This window comes from Melopsittacus undulatus, chromosome 10 (assembly GCF_012275295.1).
Source record: "Melopsittacus undulatus isolate bMelUnd1 chromosome 10, bMelUnd1.mat.Z, whole genome shotgun sequence".
Taxonomy (NCBI): Eukaryota; Metazoa; Chordata; class Aves; order Psittaciformes; family Psittaculidae; genus Melopsittacus; species Melopsittacus undulatus.
The window spans coordinates 24,750,580-24,763,891 of NC_047536.1; the positions used below are offsets into that span (position 1 = coordinate 24,750,580).

Here is a 13,312-nt window from a genome sequence, read left to right on the forward strand (position 1 = left end):
TATGCAGCAAATAAATTCATTTCTAGCTGGTCAAATATTCATATGAATTTGTGAAAAGACGCCTCCTGCACTGGGCCTGGATTGAGCCCAAGGACAAATATTATGAAAGGCTCAACATGATAATGAACTTAGCAATAGACTCTGAATGGGTTTTGCCTCAGTTTTTAGGGTGATGCAAAACCAAACACAGCCATAGAGTTTAAAGAGAAAGATTAAGGGCATGTATTAATAGAGACTATGTCCAATCATCTATTTCTTTGCTCTAAGAGGCAAAAAAAGAGGATACATCTTTAGAAGCCCACGTACTGCGCTTTGGGATATTTCATGATGAAATAACACAAGTAGTTGAAATTAAGAAGGTGATGGATGACAGAATGGTGGTGTTAAGCTTATAAAAAAAAAACCAAACCCTTGTGATGGGCAAGCATGAGGAGAGGTGTTTTTGGGGAGACAGAAGAGTTTCTGTTGTCAAAGCAATTCAGAGTGGAGTGGAGCTACCAATGGACCAGAAGAGCAGTATTGTATGAAAGCAAAAAGGAACAAAATTGCATGAGTCATAGGGATGGAAGGGGCAGGAGGAAAAGGAAGTGGGAAAGGATAATGCAAAGAAACGGAAAATGCTTCAAAAAACGGTTTCCCTTCTGAGCAGCTGAAGATGACTGATGGTGTAAGCAGGCAGCATTGTTCAGCAAACCACAGTGGGTAGGGGTGAGCTTGGTGAAAGCAAGAGGATCCCAAAGAAATCAGGGCATAAGGGGTGGGTTGGAGAAGAAAAGGCAACCAGAGCAAATGGATTTGGTGTAAAGATTGATCAGAGGGCAGGGAGATCTATAATCATGACATGGCACTCCTCACAAACTAGGATCAAATGTTACCTCTGCAGCTTTGCATTCCTTGATTATCAGGAAGCAAATAGAAACCCTTTAGCTGCTGGATGGCACCTGGCTGTTCTGGTCCTAAGGAACTGCTGGCATGGATGAGTTCTGCTGGAGCACAGTTGTATGAAGGGAGTTTTGATTAGCTTACCTGTGCTCCTGGTATTGAGCTTCACTGTTATTTGCAGCATATTGTGGACAGGGTGATGGTACAGACAGCATGAGCTGTGTGTTGACATTGTTTTCATAAGCCAGGACAAACCATTTCAGGATTGGCACAAAAGTTTAAGAAATGTTTTTGAGAAGCTTGTTTCATCTTCTCAGCAGTCACTGCTAATACCAAAGGGGCACCATGCCAAGACTGGATAGTCTCATTATCAAACTAATCCCATTATGCCAAACTTTGTGTGGCCCCTCAGTTTAGTAGCAGTCTCAAATCACTAGTTTTAACTACTGATTGATAACCTTGTATGGGCTGAGCTGAACCAGGTGCTCTGAGCCTTCAATGCACTAATGTATTTGACTTAGCAGAGATATTTTTAAAATATTTTATAGCTTTTTGAAAACATTGTATATCCAATACCTGCATCTTCTTTCAGCTCATCTAAATGCAGCTCCTCACCAAACGAGGGCACAGTTGTCGTGGCTGCTGCTATACCGTCTTGCTGCACCTCTTCAGAGGCAAGTGCCTGGCATGCAGGAGCTGGAGGGTCACTCTGTGGTGCTCTCGTCGCATCATCACCAGTGCAGGCTTTGCCTTCAGTATCTAAAATATGAAATAATTTATTTGTAACTAGACCATGAGCAGTGAAAGCTGAAACTCACTGTTATACGCTTGTGAAGAGTGAGTGTCAAAGCTGCTAGTGCTCAGGTGATTGAGATTTGTCTTAAAGCAGCACCTGATCTCTAACAGTGTTAATAACACCTGTAATGCAAAACTTGTGGAGACCAGCCATCTGGATGCTAATATCCACACGGTTTTCTCAACAGGAGAGCTTTTCCTGTGGGCATCAAGTAGCCTGGGCAACTGGCTACTGTGCACTGCTCCTTCTGGGAGAAGGGAATTACTTGCACAAGCAGATTTCATGGTGCAGTGTCTTCCCAGGTTGGTCTGACATGGCTGAGTGGTGTCAGGCTCTGTGAATGACACACTGCCATCCAGCTGCCCCAGCAGTAATGCTGGAGCCTTATCAGAGACAATGCTGCTAGTATATCCTACCAAGCTGTAGGTTTTGAACATAGTTTTAGTTACTCAGTTTTGAAAAGCGTGTCCTGTGTGATTGAGCTGATCAGAAATTCAAATCCTTTCTTGTGCAGACCTAGAAACTGCTCCCTTTGCTTACTCTGAAAGATTTTTGTGCCAGTGATCCCTGCAGCTGTACGCATCTTGATGACTGAAGCTTTTCTAGTATTCTCCTATTCAGGCAAGAGTCCTCAGAATACAAACTATCCTTTAATTCATGACTCTCTCAGAATTTGCAAGATCTACATCACTGGTGCAAACCAAAGCAAGCAATTACTTTCCACTGTAGCCAGGCTCCATGCTGATGGACATGTCTGTTGTCCACTCCTGACCTCCTCACTTGTATTTTTCAGCACCAGACACTCCCTTCGGGAAGCTCCTGACAGGGCTTATGTTTTCTTGCAATGATATCATGACAAGTTCCTTAAACATTGATTTAAAATAGCTAGCATTCATAGCTACCCCTTTTTAATACTATTTGGATAATCTGCGGGGTAATTTATTGAGCTTTTAGGTAAGGGTATCAGATTTTGGCCCAGAGATGCTGCGGAAGGGCTGCAGTATTTTTGTACGCTGAGCTCACTCAGTCTGCTTCATAATCACGTTTGGTGAAAAGTTACTGTTCTTAAAATAGTCCTTGCAGTAGCACAGTTGCTATGATACAGGAAAGGGGAGGGGGAAAAAGTTCATTGCCTACATTTCAGCTCATTGTGAAGGCAGCCTATATATAATCATGGGTGCATTAACAGCTGCCTGAACTATTTGACAGGCAGCCCTTATCTCTTGGTTATGTCTGACTAGTTTAATGCTCACAATGAGGAGAAATACTGGGGGAAACACCCTAAATACTTTCAAGGTAACTCTACTTCACACACTGCCCACATCCTCAGAAGGGCAAGCTGCTGGCAGCAGTGCTACAGCAAAACTGCAGTCTGAGATACAAGTTCCTTCATATCCCTGCGATGGAAAGTGTAATGACTAACGAAGTAATGACAGGCAAAAACCAGCCTTGTTCAAGAATTTCTGTTGAGGAGCATCTGAGACTTACTACAGAGATGCTGCTGCTCAGAAATTATCAGTTTCTACTTAGATCAAAGTTTGTGTGCTGCTTTGATTGGCAGTGGGTCCCAACACTGTATTTTAGAGGTTGTCTGGGGACAGCAGAAAGCACAGACCTTAGATCCACTGGTAAGGAAAGTAGCAGCATCATCAAAGTATTGTAAAGTAATCAGAACAAGTAGAGCTGTAATTTTATTGGGAATGAATCCCATGATATGCTAAACCTTGCAGCCTGTAACCTCTTAGCGTGCAAGTTGGTTCCCTAGAGTGAAACTGTATTCCAGGTTCAGGAGTTCTCAAGGGGCAGGTTGGCATTTGCCCCATGTGAGCAGAGCTGGTCCCTCCCAGCTGTGCCAATGTGGTGTGTCTGGGCAGCCAGGCTTTGGGGTTATGTGAGGAGAAAGGGTGACGTGACCTGTCCAGATGACTCATCACCAAAGCAAGGATGCTGCAGTTTCACCCTGGGCTGCTCACAGATTGGTGCAGAGTCTGCACTAGCTTTCTGGTTTGCTCTGAGCCAAACGGTTCAACTCAAAATCCTGCTTGACAGACCCTGTGCTATGAACTGGAGTGTGACCCAGCTGTTGTAAATGCATGAAGCTGCTCTGGAGGTTTCTTGGACTGCAACTGCATCACAGTTTTTGGAGTATGTATGAAAGCCAGCAGGAATCAGGTGCTTGGAAGTGGAATAGACCCTGGTGAAACAGAGGGATTTTGGGATTTGACTGTAGTCTTTTAGCACAGTAGTGCCGCTTTGACAGTTGCAATTTACTGCAAAATGAGGATTTAGCCTTGAAACTGCTGTCACTTCAATTCAGTCCAAGTAGGGCACTAATCACTGAGAATTATGTGGGTCAATTTTTTATTCCAGTTAATACGCTGCTTCTACTAATAATATAATAAAATAGCCCTGGAGATTCACTACACTCTGTAAAGAAAAATAACTTGCAGGCAGCTACAGTGTCCTTCAGCTGGCTGTTGGCCATTCTTTTCTTTCTAAGCATCAGGGTGTTACTCAAAGGTTTGATGTTTATAGGAGCTCTATGCAACTTTATTGCAGGCAGGTAAAGCGGTCTGTTTGCAAATGCCCTTTTTAAAAGCACAGCTTATCATCACTCCTCACTGGACTATATGTATTTATTTAAACTATTTAAATTTTATTAAAATGATATTGCAATTTAGGAACATCTGTTTTCCTCCCAGATCCTTAGGCAGCAAGAAACTTATTGATTCAGTATTATTGACTTTTAATGTGCTCTATGGAGTTTCATTATAGAGTTCCTTTCTTTAAATGAATGGAATATGGGGAGCTTGCATACTTCTAGCAGAAATGAGGTGTATTTTTCTATCCAATAGTGCTGAAATGCTAATAAGGCAAACAGTTATCTAGAAATATGAGAGACACAAAGAGTTCAATAGACAACAGTTAAAATGAGCTTTCTAAAAGCTTCCATTTTAGAGTAAGAAGATGGTTTAATATTTTTTTTTATTTTAACATAAAGCTAATATTAAAATATCTCTAATAAACCAATATGAAACTTGTTTTATAACAATGAAAAAAAATCATGCTTCAAATGCTCTTTTTCTGACACTTCAGTTGCTCGGTTACACTCCAGCATAGCATCACTGAGTATTGTCTCACAGGCTATTTATAGTCATGGCGTTTGTTTTATACAAAGAAACTCAATTATTAGTTTCAAAGAACATAATTTCTATCTATCAGATTGGTCAAACTCAAAAGGCCAGTCTTCCTTCATGACCATACTTTCTGCTATGAAGTTTTCAAAGTAAAGAGGAATTTCTACAGCATTTCTCTGTTTAGATGGAAATGGCAATTGGGATGTTGTCCATAGCACTGGCAGCTCGCTTGATCATTCAGAATAGTCACCCAGATCTCTCTCTCTTGATTGTTGTTAGGGTGGTGAGCACTGGAATGGGTTGCCCAGGGAAGCTGTGAATGCTCCATCCCTGGCAGTGTTCAAGGCCAGGTTGGACGAAGCCTTGCATGGCATGGTTTAGTGTGAGGTGTCCCTGCCCATGGCAGGGGGGTTGGAAGTAGGATGATCTTAAGGTCTTTTCCAACCCTAACTATTCTATGATTTTATGATCTGTCAGGGCTGTGGGGTATAAGGAGCCAGAGCCCTTTGTGCCTGTTTGTGACACTTTATCATCTTTCATTCAGTGACTTCTGCTCAAACTGATTTGTACTCAGGAAAGCTTTAAAATGACACTTTGAAATGCTTCTGCGTGAATGAAAACCAGGCAGAATGGTAATATGTTTTGTCACAAACTTGGTTTACCAGAAAGACAGCTGAAAACATCAGATTAGTATCATTTTATGAGATTAGGATTCATGAGTTGTACATGTTAGCTGAATGCATCTGTACGTTTAAGTTTATATTTATACCAGCTTTAGCTGACTTTCTGGCAGCTCAGCTTGCAACATGTATAAATCAGGCAAAGATGGTGTTGCATTCAAGATGATAAACCATCAAAAGTTAAACCAAATGGATTGATTGCATCAGGGAGGAATTGGAAGATAGACATGTTTAACTCAGATACTAAACATTCCTCTCCGTTCAGATTGAAGGTTTTCCTTTCGCAACTATGTGTTTCCTGAAAAAAAATCCAATAAAAATAATGAAGCAGTTTTACTTACCTTGTTCCATCATCTCCAGAAGACCTTTCTTAATGAGCTCATCCCGACCTTGTCGTGCTGTCATCTTCTTCTCCAGCACTGCACAAAGTAGTAGCATAACACAGCACCAGTTAACAACAGAGTACTCATATAATGGAGTGAGGAAGAGGCAATGTGGAAAAAATTCCTCATCTCAACTACTGTGTGCTTGGAAAAAAGAGCAAGGATTTTGTTTTGGGGAGCATGGACTGATCAGTCTGTTTGTGCCTTTTCCTTTATTAAAACAGTTGTAAAATCACACACATGTAGAGCTGCGATTTGTGATCTAACCCACTGTCTGATCACACTGAGTGAAAAGTAATGGGGATATTAAAGCCTTCATGCTGTTTGATTTGGCACGCTGAAGCTGCATCAGGAAGCAGTGTCCTTTACTCTGACACTCCATGGTATACAGGGGCAAGTGAAGGGAATTGCACTATCCTACCTTAGGAAAAGACAATGAATTTGTCTCCTTCCTGATCTCCTGGGACATCCCTGGAAACTAGTGAGAAGATGCAGTGCTGTGTGCTGGGCTCCTTCAACTGCAGAGACAACTGCTTGAGGGAACATATTTTACATGCTGTAGCTCCCTCCTGTCACTTTCCATAATGTTACTGCAACCTATATACTCTTCTTACCTCAGATAAAAGGGGTGATGATACTTAGGGCCATAAATGTAGCCTATTTTAGTGAAAGGACAGCCCATGAAAAGCAGCTTGTATTGAGCCTTGGGCTTCATTATTCTTGTAGTTTGACCTTTGCTTCTAAATATACTGTATCACATTATAGAGGAAGTCAGCCTATATGGACTCTTTCTAGCCTTAAGTATTATTAATCTGTAACATGCTGAAATCTGTGAATTAGGTTTAGATTAAGCTACTGTTAACACTTCCTATGTAAGCCAATCTCACCCAAGCTTGGCTTTGCTGTGTGCAGCGTCACTCTCCTGTTCTTACCCTACCTGCAGATGTCTGCTTTAGCTTCTCATTTTTCTTTTTCCTCCACTTCCATGGTTTGAAGATCCTGCCCAGTGTTGCCAGCTTGCTGTTCCTCCTCACTGGTGGAGTTCGAATCCCTGAGACCAAGTAGTCAGAACGCACTGCAGGGGACTGCTCCATCTCATCTAAGAGGGGAAGAGAGGAAAGCCAGCTGTTAGATAAAAAACTTCAGCAGAGGCTTCAAAAGGGGAGGCAAATGGAGGCTCACCAGTTCATTTAGTCTAGTCACCGAGATAAGCAATGTAAGAGTCTGAAAGTCTCTGCATTGCTGGAGCCAGTAGTCAGGCTGAGAGATGTTCAACATCACTATGCCAGCCCGGTGCTTCCTACCATCTGCTCTCTTCATTCAGCCCTTACACAGTACCTGTCTGGATGCCAAATATTTCAGTATTATCTCCACTGCTGCCATCCCTCATGGATTAATCAGGCCCACAGAGAAGAGGATGTGCTGAATTTGTACACCTTATGCTTTATTCCATCACTTTCCTACTTTTGCCCATGCATGGTACTCTTCCTCCCAAGGGCTATGTGTAACTGAGTTACAGCTTTCTGAAACATGGAGAGCTGAGATCTCCCAACAGCTTTCACAGAAGCAGTAGAAATTTAACACATCTGTAAATCAGGCCCATGTGGCTCCAGTTAATCATGTAAATGTAATGTTCATTTAGAAAAATTTAGACCTTTCTGCAAAGCTGCGAGCAAGTGTGAGAAAGCTCAGGTCCCTTCTGGATTCCCAGCTTCCAGTTCTGCTCTCAGGCCACAGGATATTGCTGCCTTTTAAATGAACTTTATTCACATAAGTTAACACAGAGCATACTGACTGGTGTGAGCTCATGCAAATCTTTTACATAAGAATAGTCTGTTTGATACATGGTACATAAGTAAAATCTTAGAGCTGTTGTGCAAATGTATTCCTTGAGGAAGCTAAAGGGAAAATTCTTTCCCTTTTTCTCCAGCCAACCCACAGAAATTCACAGATAATGCTTCAATTTGAAAAGCAATTTAGGCGTTCTTAATATTTTATCTTGAAAACACATTATAAGTTTTTCTTGCACAAAACAATACATAGTGACTATTCACAGTTGTTTGCTAGCCAGTACCATGAAAGAAAGTAGCACAGTTCCATAAATGAGGCTATTGATGTCTCTACTGAGATTTGTATTTGAGCAGCACAGTGATTGTTACAAGAGAAGCTGCCATCAGGCATCAGACATGCTACATGAATAAAATCTCAATGGCAGTTTGTGGTTTTTTCCATAATCAGTTACGACTTAAATAATCAAAGTGGAGCTATGTACATGTACATTCCCAAGTAATTTCTCACTGGAGCAACAACGTATATCACAAATTGCTGTATGATTGCAAGATAAAAACTGTATGGCATCTTCTAGGCTTTGTTTTCAAGTGATCAGGGTGAAAATGCTTAAATTGCAGCATGGAGGTGGGAATTTCCAAGTAAACAGGAAACAATTTTTGGAAGATTATTAAACACAGCAGGGGAATGAAAGCATTCCTCCTCTTCCATTTAATTTTGAAAATGCTGATAATAAATGTGAATCATTCAGTGGAGACAAACTAAAAACTTGGCTACGTGAACCATCAGAACAGAGAAAAGACTGTACCAATTCCCTCCCTGCACTGTACCTGCCCAGTAAATTTCTCCTTCAATGTACTGAATTTAGGACATCATTTGTCTCGTTCCATGGAATTTATCCCTGGGTTTACTTTAAACAAGTTTTAAAGTGTATGTAAAAGTAAGTTTTGCCTTTGAAAGAATAGTGTCTACCTAAGGTGATATTTATGATTTATGGTTTGGAGGTCAATATAGAGAGCAGAAACGAGCAATGAGCCTAGCACAGAAGAAGGGCAGTAGCCTACAGACCACAGCTGGAGTGTCAAGATATCACACTCATTTCCTAACTGCGTGTTCAGAAATGAGAAGTATTGCAGAAACAAGCTTTGAATAATAGAGCTATTCTTGATTGCCAGAGATGGCAATGAGAATGGAAAATAGCAGAGTAGATCTGCTATTAATTTGCCATTATGATTTCTTTAAAGCTGTAATAGAAGCCTCAGAAAATAGCATTTGGTCATTTCTTGTGACATACTTTGAATGGGAATGGAAATGTTCACAAAATTAGCTTGTCTCAAAGGAGCTGTAAATCAGACTGTAAATCAGACCCTTGTCCCTGGAAGCTACAGTGGAATAGGACAGTCTCAGCTGAGCCATCACAGTCCTTGCTGTGAGGCTGCACTGCTACTCTACCATTCCATGAATTTCTCAGGCATGTAAGTGAAAATTAAGTAAGAAGATGATTTAAAGTAGTACCTTGGCAAGTTACTGTTCCTACCACATTTCATTCAGGGTATAGGTGTCTGCAAAATGGTTTAGGCATCATCCACATGTTTTGTTTAACACTGGTGGCATGAGATCATTTTATCTTTTTTGGCCAGATAGCAGGGGATGTAGACAGAACCAATAAGCCATTCAATCCCAAACCTGTGTGTCTCTAACACTTTATTATCACAGATATTCCCCTGAGAAAGAGAAAGGGGAGATACCGAAAAGGCACTACGAATTCCCTGAGTGCTCTGTAGTGATGAGTGCTTCTGTGGTTTCTACCAGCCCTGTCAACTGGGTTTCTCCCATCCCCTTCTGCCCTCTTAGTTGTGGAAATGTAAGGATTTTATGTCTTAGACTTTGGTTACAGGTGAAATACAGATAGAAATCAAATGTCAAAGAAGGAATAGTAGCTAAAACAAATTCTCTGGTGGAGTTTTTCTTGGTCTTTTAAACTTTATTAATGCTTCTCATATGGTACAGACAGTTCTTAAGCAAATGGTTTTATCACCTGATATATTCTCACCATATGCAGTTCCTACACTGTGCATTTGGAGAGATGGACACAAATAAAAATAGAGACTCAGTAAAACAGACGTCCTGAAGTCATAAATAACAAGGAAGTGGTCTCACTGGCAATAAGAATCGCAAGAAAGTCCTTAGAGCTCCTCATTTCCAGTCAGTTCATTATCCTTTTTCCTTGGTTGTGGGTTGGCTGCTTGGGAGATAAGAAGTTGACAGCACAAAAAGCAGTTCCCACGTACAGCAATGAATACCAAAGGAGAAGGAGTGTCTAAATATCAGCCAGTTCCTGAAGCCAACAAGCTGCCAAGACTTGCCGACTCTCCAACCACTCTGTGAAACATTCAGCACATTTTTGTAATCTGCAGTCAATATTTTAATGATGGTAACTGCTCTGTGCAATACTGCGGTTATTCCTCCCAGATCCTGACAGCCTGGGGCCAGGCCGTGCAATCACATAGACAATGTCTGCAAAATATAAACAGCCAAGAGCCGAATCAAGACTCTCCAAATCAGCAGGGAGAAATGAGCAGCAGCTTAACCAGCTGTGTAAATGGAGAAGGAAGAGGGACAGTCATTATTCAGGGTCAATCGAGCACAAGCTTAACCCACAGCACAGCAACATCACCCTACCCAACATAGGGAGGCCAGGTTCTGTGTGGCCGTCACTGCTGAGACAGAGTTGGCCCCATGCTGTCCCACATGGAAATAGTTGTTAGCCCTGTGGGGGGCCAGAGGATTTTGATCTGACAGAAGCTTGGTGGCTGTTTATATTGGAATTACTTTCACGTCCCTGCTGTACCCTAGAGGCCAAAGGCTTCTGTGCTGGAGCTCCAGATCCAAACCAAACTCCTCATCTATCACACAGCTGTCAACTGCTCTGTGTGTGTCAAAGGGGTGGAAATTGATGTGGCTGTGCACCTGCTGAAGATGCTGGGCAAGAGCTTCTTACAGCTAGTGGGGTAACTTCTAGAGCTCCTAAAAATGCTCAACAATGTGAATGGTTTGATGTCTGAGACATCCCAAACTAGGTAAGGGGAGAGGTTCTGACCTGGTGGATATTGCTCTACAGTACTGCTCTGAGCTGTGGAATAAACCAGCAACAAAGAGGAAGGAAATAAACCACAATATTCATTACATTTGGCTGCAGGGTATGACCCCTCAGAAAGTCTGGGCATCTGCAGCTCTTGTTTACATCAGGAGTGGTTGTGGTGATCAGTGCTTCTGACAAATGCCCTATTGCTTGCTTCTTTAGAATACTGTGGTGACATAAATAGACTTCCTGTTAATGCCTGCTCTGTAGGAACTGTGCGTGGATTGTGAAGTTTTTCTGCACACAGAAGCTCTTCCGTATACAGATGTCAAATTCTGGCTGTTTTGTCCAGCTTCCCCCAAGGAGTGGGGCAGGTTTGCTGTGAAATTCATGTCCTGGATGTGTGATGGAAGAGTGCCCTGTGCCTGCACGTAGCCTTCATTTGTACAGCAGATGGTCTTGGTGCTGAGGTGATCATGTCTGAGTGATCACAATTTGTGCACAATTTGAGCATTGGGTTTAATCAGTTGGGTCTGTTTTCTTGGATTGCTCATGAGGACCAAGAGGTTTGATGCTTCTGTTACTGATTATAGCAACTGCGAGCTGCATTCTGCAGGCTGATGTATGGCAGTTGGGAACATCAGGTATGCAGAGCCGAGTTATACTGACCTTGCCATGGAGGGAGGCTTTAAGAGATTTGGGATGCTCTTGTGTGAATATGTGAATTGCAGCAAGGAGTTTATGGGAAGATGAAAGATGCTGAATTTTAATGTGCTGGGGATTTTGGTAACTTAAATTCACAGTAATAGAAGTTGTGCCTTGCTCAATCCTCTTGGTACACTGGTTGGAGAAGGACCACTGAAAAATCTGCAACCTGCAGGCAGTTTAAAAATAACACAGCAGACAAGAGCTGCAGGCAAATCTGTAAGGCAAGCGTGCTCTGTTTCCTGATGAATTAGTTTGTAATGCAGCTCTGCATGTTTTCCCCTTTATTGTCATTGCATCTGTCTGTGCAACTCAGATACTGAGTTAAAAAAGGAATAAAGGTTCCCTCTGGTCCACTCTAGAGGGTATTGACAGTGAGAGGAATCAAAATGACCTTTTTGGCTTTTGGGAGAGAGGTGCCTTTAGTACTACTAACTTTCATTGCTGCCTAGAATTATTGCCTACTCCTAACAAGGACAGTAAGGAGGATGTGAGAGCTAGAGCTGAGCTGTGAAAGCATTCATGTCTGGTACTGCTCAGTCCTCAGTCATGCAAAGCCATGTGTGAGGTAAGCTAATAAATAGCACTTCTCTGCAAAGTTGCTCTATACAGATGGGGTGGTACTTATCTAGTGAGGAAAAACTGCAGAGAAAAGAAGAAAGAAAAGATTGTCTTGGGTATGGAATAAGGACTACCCTGAGCTTTGGGAAGGAGAATTGGCAGCAGGACCAAAGCCCTTTTCTCTCTCTTTCAGCATCCTGAAAGAGGACAAACTGATCACAATGATTGAATCTGCAGGGTAGGGGTAAATTGTTTGTGTCTAGGAGCCTTTGAATGCTTCTGTTTTGCTCCAGAGAAGTAGAACTCAAACTCAAAAGCTTTTTTTATTGCACTAGTTAGATGTTTCCTGTGATGGAGCTCTTCCTTGGTTTAAAAATGTTTTCTGTCAACTGCATTTCTGCAGGGATGCTCTGTTTCTTGACTCTTTTTGAAAGAAAATTGTAGTGGAATGTTCCAGTTTAAGTTTCCATTTCAGTTTTTTGAACACACAGTATTTTGAATGACTGTTAGAAATTAGAAATTAAAATGAGAAATTAGAAAAAAAAGCTTTTGATGAACACAAATGTATTTGATTTTTGAAATACTTTGTATTTGGAGCTGGAAATATTTCAGTACTGTTTTGGGTTGGATTGGAAATATTTAGAGAGTCCTTTGTAAAACAGAAAACCTAGCTCCTAACAGTTACCTAGAAAAGGCAAGGTGCCTGTAGTATGTTACTTAGTGTAACCATAAACTAATTTATGTAATGTGGCATAGATTTGTGCTCTGACACACACATCATATTGTTACATCAGAAAAATATTGAAAAAAAAATGGGAAAATTACAGGATTGAGATGTAAATTCAGATATGTACCTATACCAATGTTTAGGTTTCTTATGGTCAATAGTGTAGGTAAAAATGGTTTGAATTCTTATCCCTCTGTTCTCAAAATTGTAACCTTTAATATCCATCATTTCCCACCATGGATTTCATCTCACCTAATAGTTTAAACTCATAAGAAGCAGATGGACAGTGGGCCAGGTTCATCCACATGAAATGAGTCACCTTAGGGGGAAAAATCTGGCACTGTAAATTTGTGCAGACTTTGGACTCATAGAGATAACATGAAGGCAGGGTGAAAACACTAAGAGAAATGACTTAATGACAAAAGGGAATAGAGTCCTTTATGAGCAGTATACCCCAAAACAACTCTAGGTTCAGCTTCCACCAAGCACAGGCTGTTCTTGAGCTGTATTACCTTTCCTTTAGCTGGGTGGTATGAATTCTGATTAGGTTTTTATAATTCTCTGCATGAAA

General features: G+C 41.4%; 1 protein-coding gene across 2 annotated transcripts in view; it reads right to left on the reverse strand.

Annotated features, from left to right (window-relative positions):
* PHACTR3 (phosphatase and actin regulator 3) overlaps nucleotides 1-13,312 on the reverse strand; it is a 109,128-nt gene that overhangs the window by 43,170 nt on the left and 52,646 nt on the right. For both annotated transcript variants that reach the window (XM_034066881.1, XM_034066880.1), the window contains exons 2-4: nucleotides 6,816-6,977; nucleotides 5,837-5,914; nucleotides 1,459-1,641 (exon numbers count right to left, since the gene is read on the reverse strand). In XM_034066881.1, coding sequence (XP_033922772.1) covers nucleotides 1,459-1,641; nucleotides 5,837-5,914; nucleotides 6,816-6,977 — 423 coding nt within the window. The remainder of the gene's footprint in view (nucleotides 1-1,458; nucleotides 1,642-5,836; nucleotides 5,915-6,815; nucleotides 6,978-13,312) is intronic.